The sequence below is a fragment of the Microtus oregoni genome, unplaced genomic scaffold, assembly GCF_018167655.1.
Source record: "Microtus oregoni isolate MIOR12 unplaced genomic scaffold, Mior012 000009F_ref0000495, whole genome shotgun sequence".
In the NCBI taxonomy this organism is placed as follows: Eukaryota; Metazoa; Chordata; class Mammalia; order Rodentia; family Cricetidae; genus Microtus; species Microtus oregoni.
The window spans coordinates 56,862,329-56,889,546 of record NW_024543068.1 but is presented as its reverse complement, the minus strand read 5'-3'; the positions used below and the strand labels follow the sequence as shown (position 1 = coordinate 56,889,546).

The 27,218-nt window shown below is 38.9% G+C and overlaps 1 protein-coding gene across 2 annotated transcripts; it reads right to left on the bottom strand.

Moving 5' to 3' along the window:
* Positions 1-24,213, bottom strand: Bcap29 (B cell receptor associated protein 29). 2 transcript variants are annotated; one of them, XM_041657994.1, is made up of 8 exons: positions 24,117-24,213; positions 23,765-23,879; positions 20,934-21,034; positions 18,190-18,340; positions 16,206-16,341; positions 9,580-9,688; positions 4,825-4,925; positions 1-1,015 (listed from the first exon to the last, which is right to left on the bottom strand). In XM_041657994.1, the coding sequence occupies exons 2-8, from the start codon at positions 23,854-23,856 to the stop codon at positions 980-982; spliced, it is 726 nt and encodes a 241-aa protein (XP_041513928.1). In that variant the 5' UTR covers positions 23,857-23,879; positions 24,117-24,213; the 3' UTR covers positions 1-979. The 2 variants fall into 2 exon arrangements, with proteins under 2 accessions (XP_041513928.1, XP_041513927.1); XM_041657993.1 differs by lacking the exon at positions 24,117-24,213 and having other exon boundaries at positions 23,765-24,032.
* Positions 24,214-27,218: the final 3,005 nt, after the last annotated feature.

Below are 27,218 nucleotides of genomic sequence, written 5' to 3'. Positions count from 1 at the left end.
TAAAAACTCCAATTATTTTATATTTAAATCATTTTAAGACAAGTGGCTTTTTACAGTTAAACATTGAAATAATGTAAATCATCTTACTATAATTACAACCTTTACATGAGTATTTGCATGAAAACCAGTATTTAACTTTGAAAACAAAGAAACATTGTAGAGAGATCTGTATGATACCAGTGCATATATACTGAGGTAATATCTGTATAATTAGTAACTTTACAAGCATAAAAAACACGACTTTTTGGATGTCATAAGTGAGCTTTGTAGGTGGAGAATACCACAATGCAACCAACATAAGTTCAATTCAATGTTATGACATTTACGCAAATGGACATAAATTCTATTACCAGGTGAACCTGAAAAGGTAGAATATTGATTATACATGACTAAAGTATCAATAAAAATAGTCTAATAGGTACAGAAGTGCAGTAACAAAAACACAGCTAACAACAGTGCTGTCATATGTACAGTAAATCATAGACTCACCAGGCTTCAGAAACCTAAGGCCATTGTTTTCAGTGTTCTCTCTGACTCTCTTCTATAAACACAGTGGCTAATATGGGAACAAGTTTTCAGACCGAGGACTGTTTTCAAAAATCATTTTCATCACCACCACTGATTATTACTGAAAATCCATCAAAGATTTCAAGGCTAACAACAGTTTCATGCAACTTCAGATCTATTTTGGGAAGTAAATGGCTAATGAATTTTTCCTTTTATGGGTAAAAAGCCACCATATACCAATGCTATTAGCAATATGTAAATATGGCATTTAACATGCTTATATTTTTCAAAAGAGCTGAAACATACTTTACTAATGCATTATCAAATATTTTGACAACATCAGTACTACCCAGCCATGTGAGCCTGTGGTTTGCTGGGTTGGGTGCTGAATTCTGAAAGTTTTAGTGGATACCATGATAACAAGTTTATTTTCTTGACAAGGTGTATCATAGTCTTCTTTTCTAATGTTAATTCACAGGCTTTTCTTGCTGTCTTTTTCTAAACGGTTCTGTAACCAAAAAAAAAAAAAAAGATAGATTAATAAGTTCATAGACATAAGGACTTACAAAAATTCGTCTTCTGTCTAGTTATTAGAGAATTAAAATTTGAAAATATGGATTGAGAAAGTAAAAAACCTTAAAACACTACAAAAATCTGAGTTTTGTTTCAAAAAATATTCAGAGGGAAAAGTAAAGTCTCTTGATAATTTCATTTTTTCATATATTAATCTGTTTGGCTCTTATTTCACAATTACCCCCAAGGAAAAAAAATCAAATTCCCCTATTGCAGACCCAATTAAGATTTTTGGCAAGGAAAAGATGAAGTAAGTGAAACACAAAACAATTGGAAAAGAAATAGGAATTAACCCTAAGAGAAGGGAGAAACCTCACAGGACAGAACTGCAGTCCACTACTTCTTGTTAAGGGTTAGTATTAATGCTTTTATAAGAACTTAGCATTAGCAATTAAATACACAGGATGAGAGGAAGTATTTTGAATGACAAAATATATACTTTTATATATACATGACCACTTTAGATATAAAGCAAAGTTTCAATGAAAATGCTACTAAGTTCAGGCAAATCTCCTATGTGAAGAGGGATTTTCCAAAATGAATTTAAAAATTATCAAGTGTTGATGGTTTATGCTGCCAATAATACCTCATCATTTCTTGTTTTTGTTTTTTTCCTTTTCTAGAAGATAGCCAGGCCAAATAAGAAAAAACAAAGATTATATGTTTTAAAGGGACCATTTTCTAATATTTATTTAATACTTTTAACTGGGAGGGGCCCCAGCTGGGGAAAGACAAATGGATTTAAAAGCTGCAAAATTAAGATTTGATTACTGAAAAGAAACCAGTTTTCCTGCTACTTTAACGTTTAAACATTTGTCCATACTTCTTCCATTCGAGCTATCACAATCACATAGAGCTGAGAAAATCAGGAGGTTTCCCAAGGAAGCTCAGAAGATATTAAATTACTAAGACTGATTTGATGATAGAAGTAAAATTCACGAAGACAAGCTAAACTCAGCTTTATACTACAATTTTTTTTTTTACTCATTTTTGCTTGTTCAGACTGACTTTTAAAGAGTCACGTGTGAGAAGATGGGTCTGTAAATGGCATCTAAATTTCAGTATATTTCTTAGGTTTTCAAAGTGGACAATGGGGCTACTAGGTAGGAAGACAGGGAAAAAATATAATAAATCAACTAAGCATCTTATGGCTATGCCTATACAGGGCCTTTCCAATTTAAAAATATTTCAAGTTCTTTCTTGAAATAGAATCTGATTTGATGCTCATTGGGGTACCCTATCTCTCATGTAAGTGATGAAGTAGTCAAGCCACTTGGATGTCAAATGATTCAGAGGGTTACAGGATCAATTAAACCCTTCAGACAAATACTACAGGAAGTTAGGCCGACAGGCAATGAGATAATAGGCAAACAGTGAATAATATAATATAAACAGAGCCTCAGCAACAGTAGAAACCACCACTACTCTTGGGTTGGAGAGGGAAAAGTGGGCTGTTTGGGTACAGGTCAGCAAAGGGAAGTTGCCCACTGGAACTGCGACCAGGAATATGGGACTGGAAGCCAGGAAGGAAGTGTCACCTAAAGCAGAAAATAGGAGACATTGGTGGCTTTCTGTTTTCAGTTTTCTACTAGTGCCTCTCACTATCTAAACTTGCCAGGAATCAGAAAGCAAGGTTCTGGAAAGTACGTTCCTACATGGGATAGGGCAGGGGTAGAAACACAGACTGACGACCAGCACAGGCTGAAGAACCCGGTTAATGATGGGAGTTGTGAAGATATTCCGACGTTGATGTCTAGCTTTAAATACTCTTTCTAGTTCAGTAACTTGGGAGCAAATCACATAAAAATGTTTGGTTCTTGACATCTTGAGATACTAAAATATTTTAGCGTACTGAGGTGCCAAGGGAGTAAATCTGACACATAGGTAAGTCAGGTGCTTTGTCCTCGAGCACACTGAATAAATGTCAGTATTTCATAAACAGAATACAGGTAGTAGGTTAAGGCTATCCAATAAGGTTCCAATCCTCACTGCTAGGCACTCAGTCTATTTAGAATGGGGTTCTTTTCCAAAGCAGGTGCAACAACTATTTTCTTAGGCAGAGTATACCTACAAAAGCTTTCCACATCTTTTGCTAAGAACATAGAAGCTCCAAGCTAAAAGTGTTTTTTTCTGGGGGTAGTGGGGAGACTGCAGGAAATCTTAACTTTATATATTCTTGAAGGTTAAGGAATTACTACCAAACTGTTAGACGTTACCATAACAGATTCATTAAGCTATGGACACTGACCTAAAAGATTGAGGGTATAGTCTTAGTTTTCTTTTCCATTTAAGGGCCTAAATATTTCTGGGACCTTGGACGCACTTTGCTTTAAAGTTCATGGGAAAATATGATGGTTGAGAAGATCCTGGTCTCACAAATAGGAAGGTGTAAAATCTACTTAGACAAGAGGTCTCAATGCTGAGTTGTCATGGAGTAGTTTTCATCATGTCCTGAGGAGGTCAACCAGTTTAGGATCTCTACAATTGTAAATAAACATTTACTCTAGACCATATAAATTCAGCCTTTAGTATCTTAAGACTAGATTACCTATTGGGAACAAGATTATGTACATTTTAGATTGCTTCATGACTGAGTAACTGAAGGCCGAACCAGCTATTTGAGACTAAGTCAGTCTTTCAGTAAAACTACAAAGGAAGTCATACTGATGACAATTACGATAGTTCATTCTTTCATTTGTTCACTCTCTCCTTCCTTACTCTCTCCCTTCTTTTCTTTGAGGCATATCTAAATGCTGGAGTTAAAGGTGTGTGCTACCATGCTTAGCTAACAGCTATCTGTTTCCTGAGTATTTACATCACCCTGCACTTTACTTGGTTCTCTCAACATGCCAGTGGGCAAGGCATTATTATTGTTTCAGTGTTAAAGACGAAGACAGTGCATTTCGTTCAGATGGGTGACATCATCTCTTAGAATCATAAAGCTACTATGAAGACTGATAAAGGTATTCCAAGTCTGATTCCAGAGTATATGGGTGTGATGCCTATTTGTGACATGCCAAGGCTCCTTCTGTATCAGTTCTTCCTACACTTTCCCCCGAAGAGCCTACAACACTTGCCTTTCAACCACTAGGACTTGGACTTGATCTCTGGCACTCCCCAAAAAAGAGTGGCTGGGAAATAAATTCAGGTTGGTGGTTGACAACTGACGAGAAAAAAGACAAACCTACTTAATATGGGTGGATGTTTGGAACTGACTGTTGCTAAACTAGAGACAGAGAAAGAAAACCCATGACTTAGATTTGAGAGATGCTTTCACCAAGATTTTTCCCCATCTTTACATCAACTCTGGAGGTATAAATCAGGTATCTGAATGCCATAGTTCTTTGCCCTAAGGTACAGAAAACAAAGACTGAGGTAATGTGATATGAAACTTCAAATTTGGCCTCACTTTGGCATAAATATGGCAAATATTCCAGATGGTGAAAGACATTATTCCAGAGCCAGTTTTTTTTTTAATGCTATTTTATAGCTCAATTCTTTTCTTTAAAACTTTCCGTAAGTGGAATATTTTTAAATTAGCATGTTAGCAATTCTTATATTATAGCTATCTTGCATTTGGCTGTAATGGCCTCACCTTTACCCTTCAGGTAAATCTGGCTTCTTTGGTTATTTAATAAAGCCAGGATTAAGCACACTATTCGAATCCGTGAAGGGCATGCAATCCAAATAGTTATTTAATTATGATTTAAAAAAACTTTACATCTTTAAATATATGTCACCAACCTGAAGTTCTGAGTGTTCTTTCAGGAGTCGGTCATATTCTTTCGAAAGTCTCTCTGACTGAATCTTCATAGTCATCACGTCGTTTTGTGCCTTAGAAAGGGCTAAAAATATCAAATGAAATTTTATTTAGAAATAACTTTAAAGCCGGGCGGTGGTGGCGCACGCCTTTAATCCCAGCACTTGGGAGGCAAGAGGCAAGTGGATTTCTGTGAGTTCGAGACCAGCCTGGTCTACAAGAGCTAGTTCCAGGACAGGCTCCAAAACCACAGAGAAACCCTGTCTCAAAAAAGAAAAAAAAAATAACTTTAAATAATTAGAAAAGCTATACAACCCAAGTTGAGAACTCCTCTATAGTATACACTCAAATTTCCAACTGTTAATGTCATGATATATATTATCATACTCACTATCATACTGATAAGTTTCAATACATGTCTCTTTTCTCTTTATTTCTTTTTATATGTACTGGTGTTTTGCCAGTATGTGTGGCTGTCAAATCTTCTGGAACTGGAGTAACAGACAGTCGTGAGCTGCCATGTGAGTGCTGGGAACTGAACTGGGGTCCTCTGAAAGAGCAGCCAATGCTCTTACCCACTGAGCCACCTCTCCAGTCCTTCTCTTTATATCTTCACTGCGTGTTTTCTAACATGACCACAGTGTAATTATTAAATTTGAGAAATTTAATATTAACACAATATATTTAATGTAGTCTGCCACTCACATTTGAACAGTAATAGCAGTCATAACTATGTCCTTTTCGATATTGTTTTTCCCTCTACTTTAAGAAACAGGTGTGTGACCCTTGGCGGGTGCGGATCTTCACAGCAGTTGTATTCAGTTCCAGGTCTTGCTCCCTGCCCTGGCTGGTACGTCTCTCTTACTATATGTATCTGTCTCTTTCCTGCCACTGTCCCACCCACCAAGAGGACCTGCTTGAGGCCTTGCCCCTCACCACCGCCTCTCATGTGACTGCCCTCAGACCACGCACCATTTTATAAATGATAACAGAGTCTACTTAAAAATATGAAGCATGGTTAGTCTTATCTTCAGATCTTACTGAAAATGGTTATGAGCCTGTCCTTCTGGTATATAGAAATCAAAACAGATTTCACAGAATAATAATGCCTGACTAGCCTACAATGGTAGTTTATAAAAAAGTTGATACTATGGTCTGAATGATTTTTACTCCCTAAAATTTATATACTGAAACTTAATCACCAAAGTAGTAGTATTAGGAAATGAGACTGGGAAATAAATTCTGAAAGTGGAACCCTCATATATGAGATTGTGTCCTAACAAGAGAGGTCCCAGAGGGCTGCCTTCCCTTTGATACTGTCAGGCTAGAGAAAACACCGTCCATGAGCCAGAGAAAAGGGCCTTCACAGACTCTCATGGCACCTCCATTTCAGACTATTATTTGCAGGTTTAAAGAAATGCTGAAATACTTCCCAATGGCCAGGTTCGATAAGAAGCTAGAGTATATTCTAGTCACTAAAATCCTTTAAATTACACTTACCCTTAACATAGAAAATAACTACAGTGTTATAGTGAGTGACATCAATAAGTCATCGTGTTTGTACAAACTGACATATAGGTAAGCCAAAACACTGACGTCTTTCCAAGTATTGAACTTACAGCTATTTGCACACCAGGAGTATCACAAGACAAACACTGTGTTTCATATCACTATGATTTCTACCAAAGATAACAGATACTATCAGCTAAGCACTGCCAGGAAATGGAAGAAAATTTCTGGAGGCATTGGCAAAACTGATAAAGTTGGGCTGTTGTACAATAATTATAAGAGCCAGAAGAGAACATATTTTATTTGGTAAAAAAATCTATATATTTATTTCTGGTTTCTTTTTAGTTTCTTTAGTTCTGTTTTTGAGAATGTGAGCATACGATCTCCTGGAGCTATTCAGTATTTGACATTCACATGTATTATTTTTGTAAACAAACAGTTGCTGGGTTTAATGCAGTTATTTTTTTAATATACCTTATTTGTCAGGTCATTGTTTCAGTGATCACCAGACTCTTGAGCTCACACTAATAAGGTTTGTCAGTCTTCTTCCTTTTCACCTCAAGGTCATTAAGAATGTTACATAAAAAACGGACTCCGGGGAAATGGAATGTGTTCATAAAATATTGCACCTCTTGAAGGAACCAAACAGGACACACTCAAACAGGTAAAGGCTGCTTTGACTTCAGCCCTGCCTCCCTTTGAAAGTAGTCAGTCTACATTTCAAACAGAGGCAGGACTGGCAGATCTTCTTATCAGATTATAAACACAATGCCTACATTATTAAAGTGTTCATTTTCTTCCAAGTCCCAAGTTTTGTTAAATACACACTGAAGTAATGTTGAGTTTGGTTTTATCAGGATCAAGAAGTTAAAGTTCAAAATATCTCAGAATTGTAAATTTTGAAAGGCAAAGAAGAGGACATTAAATTGACTGGAGGGGAGTAAGTATGCCATCTATTCTTGCCTTTGGAAAATATTGCATTTATTGATTTTTATGTAATATGGGGGAAGAAGGAAAAGGGAGGGATGGAGAAAGAGGGAAGAGCACACAGGGAAGCCGAGATGTTAACACTGGTACTGATCACACTAGACTAGCTGTCCAGCAAGTCTCAAGAGATCCTCCTGTCTTTGCTTTCCTAGAGCTGCGACTATAGTCAGCTGTCACGATGCTGGCTTTTGCATGGCTGCTGGGGATTGAATCAGGTCTTTTGCTTGTTTTTAAGACAGAAACTCACTATGTAGTTCTGTCTATCCTGGAACTCACTCTGTAGACCAGGTTAGCCCCAAACTCAGAGATCTGCCTGTTTCTACCTCCCAAGTGCTGGGATTTAAAGCGTGCACCACCATGCCCAGTTTCAGGTCCTCCTCCCTGCTTGACAAGCACTTTATGGACTGAAATTCTATTTTTAAAAATGCTACCAAGGCTGATCTAAAACCTATTCTGTAGGCTAAGATGACCCTGAACTTCTGTCCCTTTTACATCTGAGTTCTGGGAAAGCCACCATGGCTGGTTTAGGAAGTGTTATGGAGTGAATACACTGTGTTGTGAATGTTAGGCAAACACTGCATGACCTAAGCTAAAACCTATGCTTTATTTTCTTTCTTTTATATATATATATATTTTATATTACCTATTCACAACATAAGAGATACTTGTCAGATAAAAAAAAATTGTATCTTTAATTTTACTAATTAAATGTATTGTGAAATCCTTACATTCTCTAAAAGAATTAACACCAACATTTTATAAGTTAAATAAAAAAGATAAAATCACCAATACAAAGAACAGGGGACTACTAAATTAACTTGTATATAAATGTTAAAATTTCTTGACTATGTCTAAATCTTTTAGAATCACAGTAAATATAACAATACAAAATATAACAGGATGTCTGAGTTTGGGGCTAAACCAAGCAACCTTGTTTAGAAGGGTACTTTGAATTTTTAGTTCACTAATTCTAAACTACCTTTGTCTGATGTTTTTAAATTACCATTTAAATTTAAATAAGAAATTGTAGAGGTTGATGAGAGGTCTCAGTGGTTAAGAGCACTTGCTACTTTTCCAGAGGACCTGGGTTCAGTTCACAACTGTATGTAACTCCATTTCCAGACGATCTGATGCCCTTTCTTCTGACCTCTGAGGGCACCAGGCAAACGTGGTGCAAAGACATACATGGAGGCAAACACCCATACACATAAAAAATAAATAGTAAAATGATTAAAGAATTCTTCATTGCATGTCCTAATCTGGGTCTTTGTTTACAGAATTAGCTTTTTCTTTGGAATTTCATTTAAAATTCAAAAATACCTTCATGAAATAAATCCTATTCAAATAATGCAAACAGATATTTAATAATAGCAAGTTATATTTCAGAGAACTTCTATTACACTGAGAACAACTTAAACAAATAATGATGTAGACACTGAATCCTATTTACCTTCTACAGTTAGAGACAACTTAGGCATTCGTCATCACCTTAACCTAACACTCTTAACCATGAATACCTAATAGGTCTTCTTGTGTTTGTCCAATCTGTCTCCACATGCAAACACATTGTCAAGGGTTAAGCTATACACACTCAAAGAGTGTTTTAGAATGACAATGGATGTGAAGTATATACTTTACTATATTATGTAGCAAGTAAGTACTAAGAACAATCAGAACCTTTTAACCACAGAAACAGTTGCCTTCATGGACTTGGATTTAGGGTGCCCCACTTGGAACCTACAAAGTACTTTGGCACAACCCCTCAATTTCTCAGCTGATGCCCCAGATTGATGCTTACTTTCTGTCTTTTTCAAAAACTTTTAAAAATTTAAATTTAGTATGTTGGAAATATTAGGGCTTATTATTATTATTCTAACAAGGCTGTCTCCTTGTGATTACTTCTATAAAAGAAGTAATACATGATGACAAGAAATATGACTCATTTTACAAAAATATGCTTACAAGAAAGTTTTCAAGCCCACAGCTCTTTTGCTGAGATAAGGACATTTGTATTTACAACACAGATCTGAAACACCTACATGTTTTTCTGCACAACAGAACATGTTTCTCTTGGCGCAATGTTTTAATCTCATATTTGAACAGAAATTTATAAATAGGTCATTATCAGTGCTTGGCCAGAGGGCACCTGGCCATTCGTTTTGTTTAAGGTAAAACAGTGAGGCCTATGCGACAGCATAGAACACCGGCTCGTCCTTCCCCTTTCCACACGCACACAAAATTACCATCTGAAGTCTTCTTCAGTTCAGTTTTCAGTTTTTCCTGGTCTTCTACTAGTTTTTTATTTTCGGTGTCCAAAATTTGTTCTCCATCCTTGCCATGGTTTTTTAGTACCTACCATAAAAGAGTTATAGGAAGAAATAAACTTAGATTGCAACAGTTGGGTATTTTTTGAATAAATTAAAATTATCAGTCTTTACTAATTTGTCTTTTTAAGTATTTAATTTTTTTATAAAGTGCTTTTGCTAATAGAAACCCGATAGCAAGCAAACACACAAAATTGATTTTGTGGAGCTGGAGAGATAGCTCAGTTGTTAAGAGGACATACTGTTTTTCCAGAGAATCTGAGTTTGTTCCTAGCATCCATGTCAGGCAACTCACAACCTGTTGTGAAATATTATTTTAACTAGACAAAGATGTGTTACATTCTTTATGTTGCCTTTGTGTAATGATTTAATTATGTAAAGATGTGTTGCCTGCCTTTCACCTTGCCTGCCTAAGGCACCTGATAGGTCTAACAAAGAGACGAATGGTCAATAGCTAGGCAGAGAAAGGAGAGGCAGGGCTGGTGGGCAGAAAGAATAAGTAGGAGGAGAAATCTAGGCTCAAGAGAGAAGAGAAACTAAAGACAGAAAACACGAGAGATGCCTGGGGCCAGCCAGGCAATGAGAAGCTGTGAAAATAAGATATACAGAAAAAAAAATTAAAAAGTCCCAAGGCAAAAGGCAGATAACGAGAAACAGGTTAAGTTAAAAGAGCTACCTGGAAACAAGCTTAAGCTAGGCTAAGCATTCAAAACTAATAATAAGTTCTCCGTGTCATGATGTGGAAGTTGGTTGGAGGCCCTAATAGAAAAATCCTGATACAACAACCCTATAGACCTAGCTCCATGTGAATCCAATGCCTCTAACTTCTGTGGGCAACTACACTCACATGCATATACCCACACACAGACATAGAGACGTGCATAAACATATAATTTAAAATATTCTTAAAAATTATTTGTTAATATTATGGATGATGCGTCTGAAATGGAAGCAAGTATTTTTGATTGGGCTATAATTATGCTTTCAAAATTAATTCAATGTGACTGTTTCTCAGTTAAGGATGTGATATACATTTAATGTAAAAATCAGTTCTGGATTTGATATTAGTTATACAAATCATCATGCTAATAATTGTACTGTCTGTCTACTCAAGACCATTTTATACACAGAAGTACGTAGGAGTATAATGTTATACTCTTACAGGATGAAGAGGAGTAAATGGAAAATAGCAGGGTGATGTCTAGGGTAGGAAACTTCTGGTTTTCACTTTCTTCTGTAGGTAAAACAATAAAGATCTGAACAGTGAAATAACCGACAGTGAACATTACAGAATGAAAATTCCCTCAACTTGAATACACAGAAATGATCACTGCTACTACAAACTAGAAGCAGATTAAAAGAAACATATTTAGGTTACAAAGAAAGATAAATTATATTTTATAACTATTTTAAAAATAAAAATGATATAGCTCAGTCAATAAAGTGGTGACCACACTGAGTTTGATCCCAAGAGCACACATTAAAAAATCAGGCATGGTGAAGTCTGCCTATTACAATATTAACACTGGGGAGACAGGGAGGGAAGGAACCCTGAAACTTCTAAGTCAATCAGCCTAGCCCTTTCCAGGAGCTTCCAGGACATTCGGAGATCTTGTCTTAAAAAACAAAGTGAGCAGTACCTGAAGAATGGCATCTGAGGTTGACCTCTGGCCTCTATGATCACGGACTAGTATCCCTCTCCTCAACACACACACAACAAAAATAAACAGAAAATAAATTTATGCATCCACAGGCATGGGCCAGTAGACGAAACAGAGGACAGCAGCTTAATTCTGATGGCTTCCGTGGTTAGAAAAACATGGTAATTTAAGAATTTCTACACCAGGGGCTGGCGAGATGGCTCAGTAGTTAAGAGCATTGCCTGCTCTTCCAAAGGTCCTGAGTTCAATTCCCAGCAACCACATGGTGGCTCACAACCATCTGTAATGAGATCTGGTGCTCTCTTCTGGCCTGCAGGCTTAATAAATAAATAAATATTAAAAAAAAAAAGAATTTCTACACCAGAAGCATACATTTAACACACAAAACTCACAAACCTAGTGAGCAGTGAGTGGATGCAAACATTTCAGCATGAAAGACACCGTAAGAGATAAACGTAAGAGAAGCATGGACTACTCTCTTTGCCAACGTTCACCCAGTGGAAAGGACAAGCAGGAGCATAAAGCTGGAGTGAGAGCAAACATGGAGTAGGAGAGGAGTGGGTGCATCAGGAAGGGATTAGAGATCAGTGGCTCGGAGCACACTCTGAAACAGAGAGCACCAGACCCTTTAGAATCAAAAACCTCGTCTCGAAAAAAGCAGGATGAGAATTTCTCTAAGTCTCTTAATTTGTTGCTTGCTTCAAGTTCAAAACAATTACGGCCTAGAAAAAGAAGAGTTACATTTGTAAAGTCAGAACAGATTGAAAACTTACAGCTCACTGTAGAGGATCACTGCTCTGGGGGTGTTTACCACAACTGGAAAGGAACCACTGAACTGCAGGAATGTTTACAGTGACTGCTTGAATTATTTATGCCATTGGCTTGGAAAAGCTGGGTTTCTGGCAGGCTTGTAAATAAGCTTTCATTACTGCACCTGTACAACTGCTTCCATTTATTATCCCTAATTTCATGTTGGAGAAAGACCAAGAACTCTGGAGTCCCAGCTACAGGAGGACCACGTCTTCACGAGCCCATTCCAGAAGCTGGTGGGAGTGAAGGTCAGTGAGAAGTAAAGCTTCATCCTCCATTTTAAAGCAGTACAGTTAAAATTAATGATAGCAAGGCATGGAAGCACATATCTGAATCACCAGTATTTAGGTGACAAGCTGAGGTCAGAGGATTGAGATCTTTCTTTTTCTTTAAGTTGTATTTATTTATGCATATACATGTCTGTGTACCACAGTTGCCTGGTGCCCAGTAGAGTGTATCAGATCCCCTACAACTAGAGTGACAGATAGTTGTGAGCCACTGTGTAGGTGCTGGGAACTGAATCCAGGGTCCTGTGGAAGAGCAGCAAGTGCTCTTAACCTCTGAGCCATCTCTCCAAACTGAATACTGTGATTTCAAGACCAGCTTTGCCTACTTAAAGGGAATCTGCCTTGAAAAACAAACAAGAGTTAACTTTCATTCCTTCAACTGAATTATTAGAAGGGGAACGGGCCTTGGGCACCAAACAGGCATCATCTTTATAGAACAATACAGGGGTTGAGGCGACAAAACGTGTGTTTGTAGATGTGGGCCCTAAAGTCAGGCTGCATGGCCTCAAACTTCCTGTACTGTATCGTTTATTTTTACTATTACCCTTTCTCTCCCTGGTTTCTCAGCTATAAAATGCAGACAATACAAGCCTCATGCGATTGTTCAAAAAATTAAGAGTTAATATCTTACTGTGAATCACCTAACGTAACACTTGTCATAGCACTAACTATTATTTATAGCCACAGGACCTTGAAATTCACAACCTATGAGGGGAGCTGCCCTAGGTCACACTGCCAAATACTATAGTGCTGAAGTTAGCACCAACTGAAAGTCTCGGAATTGCAGGATTCTGTATTTTCTGCTTGGTAATATTCTTCATATACAGAATAAAGAGCTTTTATTTTTTTTTAAAAAAGGAATTTTATCATTCTTTCATTAATATTTCAAAGCCCAGAGGAAATACCATGAAATAAAAGCATTTTTCTACATCCTTACCTATGGCTTTTATTGATCACTTTATCAGTCTATTAGTTATACTCTGAGTACTGGCAGAAATGATCCCATTCACAAATTTCCTTCTCACTATAAACTAGCTTTCATATAGCATACCTGATAATCTAGGACCACTGACTGAGTCAGAACTATACAGCAAGCAGGGAACCAGAAAAAAGAGATGAAATTGTGAGAGGCCCAGGAACTAGCAAGTAAGTAATAAATCTCCTACCATGAGTGACTGAAGAGTTCCAAAGATCTGTCAAGGAAGTGACACTCTGAAGGACAGACTAAATTAACTCCATTGGTTATGTTATATATGTGAAGAGTTACGTTATCAAAACTTTTGTAAAAATATTGTCTGCTTATGGTTCAGGACTAAGAGAAAACAAGTAAAAGGCTGTGTGCCCCACAACAGTTAAAATTCACTATTCTAAGATGATGTGCATAATTTCAAAGCAACAGAGACAGATGAAAGCCTTCCCATAAATACAAAGCTGGGGCTTTTGAATTTAATCAACATATACAAGGTTTTGATTTTATCATTAGGAAATAAGATCAAAAAGTATAAAGTCAAGCAAACATTAAAGTACAAAATGAAACTGACTGTGTTGCTTATTAGTAGCTTTTTAGTAGCTTTTAGTACTTATTAGTACTTATTAGTAGCTTTTTAATACAGATCACACTGACACCTTTATTTCTGTAGAACAATATTACTGTAAGAGGAAATACAGAAGACATCAATGGATCGATGCTTTTCCAACAAAGAACCAAGGTTGGTGAGATGGCTCAGGGGGTAAAGCACTTGGCTGTGTGAACCTGGTGACAACCCTATAACTCATGTGAAGATACGAGGGGAGAACCAGTTCCCAAAAGCTGTCCTCGGATTTCTACACACGTGCTGTGGCAGGCATAACCTCTCCACACATCATGCATTTACGATAATAAATTCTTAAAAATAAGAACAAAACACATTAAAATGCAAACTTTTTAACAAGCTGTTTCCATAAGAGATGCTAATAATCTATCTATTCATAAAGAGGCATTTTAAAAATTGTTTCTATTAAAAGGTCTTCCCCTACCTTTTTTGTTAACATATAAGTGAGGCAAATATCATAAAAAGTAAATAGAAGTTTTGAGTGGGTGATAATGAGTTTTGCCTAATTTACAAAGTCAAAGAATTGTTCTTATTGGCAACATGATACCTGCCTGAAAAACAAGTCCTTTTTTTTTTTTTTTTAAAATAAAGACTGAGCCGGGCGATGGTGGCGCACGCCTTTAATCCCAGCACTCGGGAGGCAGAGGCAGGCGGATCTCTGTGAGTTCGAGACCAGCCTGGTCTACAGAGCGAGTTCCAGGACAGGCTCCAAAGCCACAGAGAAACCCTGTCTCAAAAAAAAAAAAATAAAAATAAAAATAAAAATAAAGACTGAGCTTCAAGATTCAAGTTCAGAATTTTCACTCTCTACTGCTGAATATGACTCATTAACTTGGTATATGTGAAGACTATATTTGAATCTTTTTTTTTTGAATCTTGTTTGTTTGGTTTTGTTTGTTTCAAGACAGATTGTCTGTGTAGCTTGACCTGTCCTAGGACTCACTTTGTAGACCAGGCTGGCCTCAAACACACAGAGATCCGCCTGCCTCTGCTTCCTGAGTGCTGGGATTAAAGGTGTGCACCCCTATGCCCAGCTTTGAGAAATAATCTTAATGTATGATTCTAAAAAAAACTTTTCTAAAAAAAAATGTGTTTCATATATTAGTAGTTCCAGTGACTCTTTTTTCTAAGAATTGGATTCAGTAAAACTCATGGAATTTGTATGATCTATGAGATAATCAGATTTTAAAATTCAAATTAATTTTGTGTTCATATTTTTATTTTTTTCAGTAGGGCCTTGATACTCAGGAAATACATGTCAGAAAATAGAAGCAGCAAAAGATTTGCTTATGAGAAATCGTCAATGATGTCTCAATAACTCTCACTACTTTGTATACAACAAATCATACTTTAACCCAATGAGAGCTGTACAGAGAATTATAAACACTTAATTCAAGTTATGAAGTAAAATTGATAGTGGTAATCGAGACCTTCAAAGTGTGATAATACTCCAAGGATGGTCACATTCTGGGTCCGATGCGGCCAGGGTTATCTGGAACTCACAGTAGTGGGGTTACTTTCCTTGTCAACAGACAGCTATGGATGATCGTGGGGACCTGCCCCTTCCTGCTGAACTGTTGCTGACTAGTGAGAGATTCTGAGAGGGGGAGGCATTGTCAAAAGTTGTGTATCCACTGGTGAGCCCAAGCTACCGTGGACAGCTCCAAACCCATGGCCACAGAAGGCCTTAGGAGAGTTGATATGGGTGGAACGGGACAGACGGGAACAGGTTAAGAGTAACTAGAAGGTACTATATACATGTATGAATTTGTTAAAGAAGATACTGAATTACCAAAACACTACTAAAAAATGTGTACTCCAAGAATGTTTCTTCCTGGATCATAGAAACAGGACCAGAGGTATTAATTTTTACTGAGGTAAAGTGTGGGAGCGACCAACTCTAAACAAAAGTAATCAACTGGGCAGTGGCAATGCCCACCTTCAGTCCCAGCACTCGGGACAGAGACAGGCAGATCTCCTACTTCAAGACCAGCTTCATCTACAAAGGGTTTCTCAGAGATTCTAAGTGGATTTATAAATAAATAAATGTAATCATTCCATAGAACAGTGCTATAGTTTGGGCCACTTTCTGTTGATAAATTATGAAAATGCTATTTCTGATGCCAAAAATAATGCATTACTCCTTGTGAACCTCAACAGCATTTAAATGACTTTTTATAAAGAAAATTAAATACCCATTTTAGTTTTTCATTCTCTTCCATGAATTTCTTGGCAGCCTTATTGGTATTTTCTGCTTGTGTTTTAAGTACTCCTTTGTTTGTTATTTCTTTGGCCAGCTGAGTAATAAGCGTAACCAGACGTCTCAATACTCTGAGGAAAAAAAATGTAGTTCAGAACAATGCATAACTAGATTAATCATCAGGAACTCTGACTTCAACACAAATAGCCATTATCAAATGCCTCCTGCTAGGTCTACAGAAACGACGGTGGAGAGGATGTGCAGTTACAACGAGCTGTGCCTCACTCCTTTCTCTGCATCCTCTGCTAGACCACAACCTTCACAACACACGTGTAGTGGCACCTCAGGGCCTTGTGCACACAGTGGTATTTTTCTCGGCCGGCCCTTAGCCTAAAGGAGTAAAAATGGAATTTTAGATGGTCCTGTAGGCCTAGCAAGAAAATCTCTCTTCTCTCTCTCTTAGTTTGAAAATTTGAAGTTTAAAGGTTAGTTTGCAAAGGTGGCTAAGTCTAAAAAATGAACACTGTCATGCTTATAGGTAACTCCCACTGTTAGATATTACGATTCATTTCTTCAACTCTTTTTTTAGCAGCTTTTTACTAAGGAACTATTATGTCAGGCACTGGGGCCATATCTGAAAATGAACTTAGCTCTTGCCTTCAAGTTTAAGCTCTAGTTAGAGATTATATATATTGGTTTTCGAGACAGGGTTTCTGTATATAACAGCTCTAGATGTCCTGGAACTCACACAGATCTGCTTGCCTCTGTCACCTGAGTGCTAGGATTAAAGGTGTATAACACTATGCTCGGCTTCTAGCTGGAGGTATAAACAGTATTAATTACAATTGTGAAAAACACCAGAAGTTGAAGTCTAGTCTAAGAACTGCAACAGAAGACCAATCTACTTTGGAGAAAATGGTGACCATGGGGCTTTTTTGAGAAAGAGGCTAAAGGATAAGCAAAAGTTAGAGACAACCAGGTATAGTCAGGTTAGCCCTTAATCCCAGCACTTGAGGCAGAGGTAGCAGATTTCTGTGAGTGCAAGGTTAGCCTAGTTTACAAAGCAGGCTCCAGGCCAGTAAGGTTACACAGTGAAACTGTTGTATAGTGAGACCCCGTCTCAAAAAGAAACAACAAACAGGGCTTCAGCTTCCCAAGTCCATTGTCTCCATGACCCCTCCCCATCCCACCCTATGGAGAGTCTTTATCTCCGACTCCTCACTCCTAACAAAAGCTGTTCTTCAACCACTAGAAAAACAGTAACACTTTCATTGGGAGAGAAGAGCATTCTAGGAGAAGAATGCCTTGCATGATGGCTCAGAGTAGGAAGGACAAAGACATCTGAAAAACTCAGTAAATACTTTTTAACAGAATGCATAGTGGAGAGTAGAGACGGAATGTACTAAGTGTACTGGAAACGGTATGAGAAGGCTCCAGAAAGTCAGCAACCAAATCATTCAAGGCCCTTTGCAACCAGTGGATCTACAGGTTGTAACTTTTCCCTTTCTATTTACAACATTTCTTCCTGCACTTTCCTCTCTCCAAACTCTCCCATGCCTCTACCTACTCTCCTTCAAATCATGGCTTGCTTTCTTTTCTTTCTTTCTTTCTTTCTTCTTTCTTTCCCTCCCTTCCTTCCTTCCTTTCTTTTTAACCTATTGTTATTGTGTGCATATACATATATATCCCCAAATATAACCTGTTCCGTCCGTATAATGCTACCTGCATGTATGTTTTCAGGGCAGAACATTTGACACTGGATAACTGGTGTGCTCTTCCCTGGGGAAAGCAATGTCTTCCACTCCCAGCCTTCTTCAGTGCAACTATTACTTGTTATCTGAATATATCATCTGAATTCTTTTATAAAGATGACAAAAAAAAACCCCTAAGGTGTAAGTAGAAAAAAAATATCCAGAAAGAATTCTATGAGTGTTAAAACTGTACTTGTACAGTTTCTTTTTTTTTTTTTTTTTACTTACAGCCAAAAAAATAACGAGAATCCAGAGATATAAAGGTTTCTTTGGGACCTAAAGAGCTTCATCTGTGTGTGCTCATAGGCACCAGGCCTGCCGGCTGAGTTCTTCTCAGTGACTTGAGTGTAGGAATACTTCCTTACTTCTCTCACAGCATCTATCACAGGAGAGAATGTTACTTTTCATTTTTAAGTAAAATTATTTTAAACAAGAAGTAGTTGTAGAATAACTTACCAACCTCCGTAATAATGGACTTTAGATATGGCTTTCTTTCTATGTCCCTCTTTAGTACCCAAAGATGGATAGCAGTGGCAATTTATGGGTCACTACTAAATCATCTTAAAATCATTCCTCCAGGGCTTACTTATCATCACGTCACTGTCAGATCTTGATCTGATGTGAGTAACGAACTAAATCCCACTTCTCTTAAAGGGCCAGCACCTACTGTGCTCCCCTTACTCTAGATAAGGGAGACAGAGCTCTGTCACTGAGGGAAATGCCTGTTTGCACAGACTGGTAAATGGGTGCAGCCTATGCTGGATTTACTTCATAATAGTTCACAACCACTGTCTCTAATCTATCATTCCAAAATAAAATCCCAACAAAGCATTCCACAATAAATAAAAAAAAGACTCATTTGCTCATTTCCAATGCCATTAAGCACACTTGCTCATTTGCTCTGTGCTGCAATATACACAAAGCATTTTTTAAATTGCTAACAATAAAGCATTTTTTAAATTGCTCACGAGTAAAGCTTCAATCCTTTGTGTTCATAAAATGTATTTGCTGCTTAAAATTATTTTCTCGGCAACATGTTATTTAATGTACTATTTAGTTCGTTTACTCTGTTTTGCTTTCAATTCTAGAGTATGTTGAAAATGGAGTAGGACCAACAATAAGGGGTTAATGTGATGAGCTCAACTTTCTATAAATCGTATGTATGAAGAGTCTTTTGGCAGGTAAGTTTTAAATTTTTCTAATTTCTGGATCGTACTTCTGCTGAAAGACATGTTCTTGGGTTTGCTACTTTGATGGCTGTGATTTATTACCTTAACACACATGATAAATATTCAAGTCTTGACTGGAGGAATATAAATATTATATATCAGTTACATGACAAAAGGAAAAAGGAAACAAGTTCCTTAGTAAGGTATGAATTAAGGTTGAGTAATCTACAGGCTCTGCATTATTTATATCACTTCACTGAAGAAGGTGACAGACCATTTGAGATGAAGATATCAACATGTTGGGATAAGTCTTATCTGTCTGCCTTAACTTGCCTAGTATTATAGGAACGTGATACAAATCCATTCAAAACTTCATACAATTCCCTTCTTGATTTGTTGTTTTTGATGTTTTGAGACAGGGTCTCACTATGTAGCACTGGCTGTCCTGGAACTCGGAGATCTATCTATCTACCAGCCTCAACTTCTGCCTCCTTAGTGCTGGGCTTAAAGGTGTGCACCACCATGCCTGGCTTCCCGTCCTGTTTTTAACAATTCTATACCCCTTTACAATAGATGCTCTCAATTTTATAATGAGGATTAACTCTATTTCAAAGGTTGGTGTTATAAACATAAAACATTTTGCATAAAACTCCAAACACAGTGGTTTGTGGCTCCAAGTTAGTGCCAGCAAACCTACTACTTAATATAACATGAGAGTTGTGAGGAGGTTCCTAGGGAAAATGTACTTTGCAATGTATATTAAAAGCTAAAGTGGCCAAGAGTGACTCTTCCAAATATAAACATGAAACCTATTTACCTTTTATACATACTTCATACATGCAAGTCTGAAATTAATTTTAGATAATGTTTTTACTGTTCTTGGGTTTGGCCTGTAATTACCACAGAGTGAGAGGTGGAATTTTCCAACCATGCTAGCATACTGGTGCTAAAATGTTTTAGATTCTTTCAATTCAAATTTTTAGATTTAGAGTTTTCAGTTAGGGATGTTCAATCTGTCCAGTACCCATCTATAATGCTACCATATGGATTCAAACTGAAAATCTCACCATATTTCTCTATGTTTTTCAATCCAAAGTCTCACTGATACTTCCCCTAAATATTTCACTATGCATCTTCTCAGATTAAGAACATATCCCTATGTAAAAACTGTTAATAACTTCCTTTTTTCAAACAAAGGGATAAGCAATGGATGTTTTCAGGGCTCTGGAGTTGTCCGTGGAAACAGGCATGGACCATGTGCAGAAGCAAGAGATGCTTCAGTACACCATATTTACAACCACAGGCCTCTGAGCCAAAGACTTTAAGATGCTCTATAACACCACCATCACAAAACAAAAGCCCAATACTACCTAACAACCATTTAGTAATAAAAAAATTTGCAGCAGCCCCCAAAGCTTGTTTTTAATCAGGATTCAGTGAAGATTCACGCTCTCCCAAGAATCTTTTAAGAGCCTAGGGACTCTATTCTTTTGGTGCATGCAGACCAAGATCCTGTATGCCCAGGACAGTACTATAGCAAAGACTAATTGGTTGTTATATGGCAACTACAAAAAGGCCACTTAGTGCATGTAAACTTTAAACTAACCTAAAAGAGGTTAAGAATCACTGCACCTGAAATTTGTATATATAAAATAGTACCAAATATGTATCAAAATAGCCATAATTACCTTAATATCAATATATAAAATGATTTTTCTTTTAGTATATCATCAATTTAAACAATCAAAACCCTAATAATTTATTTAAAAAGAACTGGATTCAAAGGATGAATCTAGTACTTACCTAAAAACAGAACGATTAATAGGACTATAATGGTAAGGAAAGCTTTATTCCAAAAACTTGCAATTTTACCCCAGACACTAAATGAAAAAATCTTCTGCCACCTGTGAAGCAATATAATTAGATTAGGTTAAAAAAAAAACCAGATAAGCAAAATTAACAACATGAACAATCAAAAAAAAAACCAAAAGCAGGTTTTGAAATGTTTCTTAATTACTGAAATAATATTTTGATAGTAGTGTGACAAAAATTAGAGAAATTTAACTTTAAAAGTTATTACTTCTCTGACATGACAGAACAACTCAAGATAAATGCTATGACATTGGATTATCTTTTATCTGATGGTTTAAATATTCTAAAGTAAAATTAACTTTAAAGTAAACATACATGAACAAAACCTCAAGAAGAAATTAGGCAAGGGTTTGTGTGCAGGAGTGATGCCTGTGGAGTAGGGTTAATCTGAGATGTTTCTCAGGAGCCTTTTTACCTTGCTTTAGACAGTCTCTTCCTGGGACTCACTGGTCAGGAGAGGCTGACTGCAAAATCTGCCTGCTTTTCCTCCCTGGCACTGAGATCATAAACCTATGCAACCCTCCCTGTCTTCCCCCACAGGTCTAGGGATCAGACTCAGGTGCGCAAGCTCGTATGCCTAGCACTTTTCCAACTGAACTATCTCAACAGTCCAAAAAGAAATTCTTAATTTCTTAATTAAACTAAAATGTCATTTGGTTGCTGTTGTTTTGTTTTGAGACAGGTTCCTCTGTAGCTTTGGAGCTTGTACTGGAACTCACGCTGTAGACCAGGATGGCCTCAAACTCTCAAAGATTCACCTATCTCTGCCTCCCAAGTGTTGGGATTAAACACGTGTGCCTCTGCCATCCCACAAAATGTCGTGTTTTTTAATGGAAGCTATTTCTTTTTCCCTAGTTAGAGTAACATCTCAGAAATGATGATGTCTTTTGATCTAACCACTGGCAACACCTAGTTCTCTACAGGCTTATTTGAGACAGGGTCTCACTACACCTCACTACAGAGCCCATGTTGGCATGGAACTTGCCACCCCCATGCTCAGCCTGCTAAGTGCTGCAATTACAAGCAATTATTACTGTATTTGGTTTCCACAGGTCTATTTTTATATAGTATGCTTCTATTGTATACTCTAAGTAAGTTCTTTCTTTTTTTCAAGACAGGGTTTTTCAGTAGCTTTGGAACCTATCCTGGCACTTGCTCTATAGACCAGGCCAGCCTCTAACTCACAGAGATCCACCTGTCTCTGCCTCCCAGAGTGCTAGGAATATAGCATGTGCCACCACTGCCTGATAGTAATTTCTTTCTTTAACCAAAAATGTTGAAAAAAAAAAGACTGAGATATGTAAAATGGGGGAAAAATTTATATATCTATGTAAACTTTGACACATGGAAATATCCATATGATTTATCTATGACCCAGGTCAAGGTCTGAACAGAGGAAATGAGACGTGGAAGTAGTCTATACAGACTGAGCAGCATAAACAAAGCTGCAGAGGCAAGAAACGATGAGTTATGAGTGCCGAAGTGTGACCAAGTGATCCATCCTGGAACTGGGAAGGTGTCCAACTCTGCAGTAAGTCCTTTAAATGGGCGATACACTGAGTCAAAAGGAGACCCGAGAAGGCAATCAGAATGTGACTACATATCAGAAGCACAATGTGGTATTTTTACTTTAAGATATGACAAACTTAATAAATTTTGAAAAGAACTATCAACAATAACTTCAAGTTGAAGGGGAGAAGACTGATTTCCTTCTATGTCAGGAGTGTAACAAAATACCTTACAACATCATTCTTATAAATATACTTCCCCATTCAAGAGAGCAAGTTCCTGGACCTAATCAGGAACAAGGGAAAGTCTGTGAGTATACTGGACACTCAGCACTTTCAAGAAGGCAGAAAGTTCTTTACGAAGTAAGTAAAGCTAATATGTGACTGATAGTTTACACAACCAACATTTTTAACACATTCCCATTAATTTTGACTGGAATGAAAAGCAAAATGATTATTAATGAAATTGTTTCTTTTCTGCCTGAGGTCAAACCTGAGAACCATCTCTATGTTTTGGTCTGTGCACAGCAATTCCACTGTCCCAATTAACAGTTCTGCACCCAGCTCTTTATTTCACTGCTCCAATCCAGGGTAGTAGAAAGAAAGGAAAACATGAAGTCAGGACAGGACAGGTGTCCACGGCATAAATAGCATCACACTGCTTTATTATACCTGTGATCAAGACCAAAAAGACGAGGTTCTCTTTTTAAAGAAAAAGGTGGGGGGAAATTCCACTTGTATATATAACCAAGCTTTAAAATGTAGCATTGTAATACTGTTACCAGAGAGCAATCTGGGTTTCGTTTTTAGAGAGTACTTTTCTCTAAATTTCTTTTTTGCGGGAGTAGGATTTCTCTGCGTAAACAGAGGACCTGGAACCAGCTCAAACTCACAGAGACCAGCCTGCCTCTGCCTCCCAAGTGCTGGGATTAAAGCCCTGTGCCACCACCGCCTGCCTTGTTTAACGAGTACTTTTTATGAACTGTCTTTCTAACTTTCCTCCCCACGTACCCCATCCCGCTGTGTTTCTGGGCACATCAGGGTGGCTGTGTCAGAAGACAACTTTGTAGATCCAGTTTCCTCTCCACCACATTGTTTCCGGGCATCAAACTGAGGTCCTCTCGGGGCTGCAAGCGCCCTTTGCCCACTGAGCCATCCCGGAGACCCCAGCTTTCTAACCCCAAGAAAAGCGTCACACGCCGTTGCCTGAAGAAGCCAAATCCAACATTTGGTAAAGATCTGAACGTTTCCTACCTCTGAGGAGGAATAAAGGGCAGGCAGAAGATTAAAATGAGTCCTATTTCAGCATAGAGAAAGCTGGCAACCGCCACCCATTGGACTGTCATGGTTATTGTTTTCTTCTTCACACCTGAACAGAGAAAGACTTCACTTTCACACAAGCCCGGGTGAACGGCCCCACGCCGCGCGGGGCCTGCTGGGAGTTCCCCCGGCCCCGCGAGACGAGGCCGCGCGCATGCGCGCACGGCCCGCGACGCCTCCCTCTCTCCCCTCGCCGCGGCCCCCAAGCTTCCCGGGGCCGCCGGTCACCGTGGCCGAGGTGCGGGCCGCGCTCCTCGGGGAGGCTGCCCGGAGCCGTCCGGCTTACCCGCCGCCGCTCGTCACACGCCGCCGAGAGCGTGCCGGGCCGGGCTGAGGTCACACTGGCGCGACCGCCGTTTCCTAGTGCGCGGCGTGGAGGGCGCGGAGTGACGCAGGCTCCTCCACGGTGCCGCCGACGCGCGGTGGTGGGAGCCAGGGCACGGGCGGGGTTCGAATCCAGCCAGCCGCTTAACGGTGGCAACCTGCCTCCCTGCCCCCAGTTAAATTAAATTTAAGTGAGGGTCCAGTCCTGGGGGGGTTGTACATTTTGTTCTTGAGACGGCAGTCTCTGTATCGTCAGTGCGCCTTTTATTTCCCTGCTCTTGTCCATTGGTGGGACCAGGCAACTTCAGGGACTACTAGGAAAAGATGGGTGTGGGTATGCTCTACCTAACCATATTCTGTTAGGTAACTAGATAGGTTCGGGGAAACACTGAGGGTAGACTCCCTCGTGGTTAACTCTGTGTTCTATCTCCTGTTTTCCTGGTGACGTGAGAAAGGAAAAGCTAACAACTGCCCTCCTTAGGCCTCCTGGCCAAAATGAAATATCCCTGCTGTAGGTGGAGACTTAGCATCTCGATCTGCTCCAAATATTGTAACATTACATATTATTATCTCCTCCGTTAAGCTGGACAAGAGTCCACTCCCAGGAAATCTGATTGATTTGGAGACACGTTAAAGAGGTGGGAGAGATATTATCCCCTTAATAAAATACTGTACTTATACATCCTAAGACGTGCTTCTTTACGGAGTTTCCTTCTGCCATGTAGCAGTGCTAAGCTTGCTTGCTTTTCTGTGTTCTAATTAAGAAAAAGCTAACACCTGCCTTTTTGTTTTTCTTTGGTTGATTTCCCTGGCATTGGGCTTTCTTTATCTCTGAATACTTGTCCCCTCCTGAAACTATCGGTGGCCTCCATTTCTGAACAAAAACGTCTTCCAGCTTTGCTTGTGGTAAAAGACCTGACCTAAACTCTTGCACAACCTGTTTTCCGCGTACCTTATCATACAATGCACTTTAGAACCACACTGATCTCATTTACTGAAAAAAGTAATTTCAGAAGCCATGAAAGTCATCTGCAAGGCTGTTGTTAAGACACTTACTGGTCACTTAATTTGAGTACCCCATGCCTCCAGTTGGGCTTGCATTGTCCTTTTGGTGAGCCTCTAGCATAAATGTCTGTGCTCAAATCTATGTCTTTAAAGTCTTTAAAACATTTTTTGACTATGTCAGAGGTGAATGTCGAATGTCTTCCTCTCTACTTGCCCCATATTTCCTTTTTTTTGGAGAGGGCTTCTTACTGAACCTGGACTTCACTGCTTGTCTAGACTGACTGGCCACAGAGACCCTAAGATCCTCCTGACTACTTCGTGGTGCTGGGACTCCAAGGACATACTACCATATTGACTTTTACGTGGGTGCTGTGGATCTGAACTCTTCTTGATAAATTCTAGCTTTGGCTAGAGATACGACTCAGTTGTTCACCCTGGCTTTGATCTCTAGAACATTCTACGCTATATGTGTGGTACTTACCTGTAATCCCAATACTGAGGAAGTGGAAACAGAAGAATCAGAGATTCAAGGTCACGTACAGCAACGTAGTGAGTCTGAGGCTTGCTTGTGACTACATGAGACCCCAAACCAAAAAATAATAAACTCCAATTCTGCGTCATACTTAGTCCCCAAAATTCATTTTTTTGTGGCGCAGCCAAGAATCCCAGTTTGAGGCGAGTTGAGGTACCTGAAAGAATTCCTACAGAATATAAATATGAGGTGTGTGTTATGTGCCTTGTGTGGAAGCCAGAGGCACCTTGGGTGTTGCTCTTTAGGAGCTGTCCAGCTGCTGTTTGAGGAGAGGTCTCTCACTGGCCTGCAGATTAAGCTAGGTTGACTAGACAGTGAGCTCCAAACGTCTCTCTGCCTCCTCAGCACTGGGATTACAATTGCATGTGAACACAATTGGATTTTTTTTAAAAAAAAATATGTGTACATGTGCTTACATGTATGTATGTGTACCACAAGCATGCCTGGTGTCCACAGAGAAGAAGGTGTCAGATTCCCTAGACCTGGAATTACAGATGGTTTTATGTTGCACGAATAATACAAACCCAGAGATAGATATGGGAGTTCAAACTGAAGATCAGAAAAGCAAAACAATCAGCCACTAGAGAGACCTTTTACCTCTACCAACTCTCTAGACCCAAAGGGCAAGATCCTGCCTTCATGATTCCTCAGACTCCACTGATTTCCTCTCTTCCCCTTTATATTCCTCTCTCCACCCAGCCATATCACTCCTGTCTCCACCTCCCTAGTGCTGGAATTAAAGGTGCGTGACTCCCAAACACCAGGATAAAAGGCATGAACTACCAACACCTGGATCTTTTTGGGAGTCGGCCCTGTGTAGCCCAGGGTATCCTTGACTTCACAGAGATTCATTTGCCTCAGTCTTCCGAGTCCTGGGACTAAGGGTTGTGTGCCACCATTCCCTGGGCAGTATAGCTGACTAGCATGGCTGCTTTGCCCCTCTCATCTTCAGGCGAGCTTTATTTATTAAAACACAAATAATATACTACTATAGTTGTAAGCCATTTGGGTGCTGGGAACTGAACCCAGAGTACTCTGCACGAGCAAATGCTCTTAACTACTGAGTCATCTCTCAGTCCGCCACAACTGCATGTTTACACTGATGCTGGAGATCACTTCAGGACCTCATCAACCTCCTAATTGTGCTATTAGGAGTAGCTGTGGTGACGGTATAGTTGCAGTAGTGCCTGGGAGCCACCGATGGGTTTGACATTCTCAGGAAACACAGGCTTCAGGGACAGCAACAGAAACACAGCAGCAGAAGGAGTTACTGTCCCAGTGCTGGCAATCACAGCAACAAGAGGTGGCTGAACAGCTGGGCACAGAGACTAGGGCAGGTACAAGAACAGTGAAAACAGGTAAGAGAGGGTAAGGAGCCTCTGAGGTTGCACAAAAGGCTGTAAGATTCTGAAACTGTAGGCCCTGAGTGGTGGTATAGTTCCAGAGAGCTGTTAAATAACCAATATCCAAGGCTAGGGAAATCCTAATACCTCAGCACTGAGAATCATGGTACCTAAATATAAAGGC

Coding starts and splice junctions, on each gene's coding strand:
- Bcap29 (XM_041657994.1), bottom strand. CDS start 23,856: ATGACAGTCCAATGGGTGGCGGTTGCCAGCTTTCTCTATGCTGAAATA. Junction 18,341..20,933: donor ATTAATCGTTCTGTTTTTAG/GTAAGTACTAGA, acceptor CTCCTGTGATAG/ATGCTGTGAGAGAAGTAAGG. Junction 9,689..16,205: donor AGAATGAAAAACTAAAATGG/GTATTTAATTTT, acceptor CTTTTATGGTAG/GTACTAAAAAACCATGGCAA.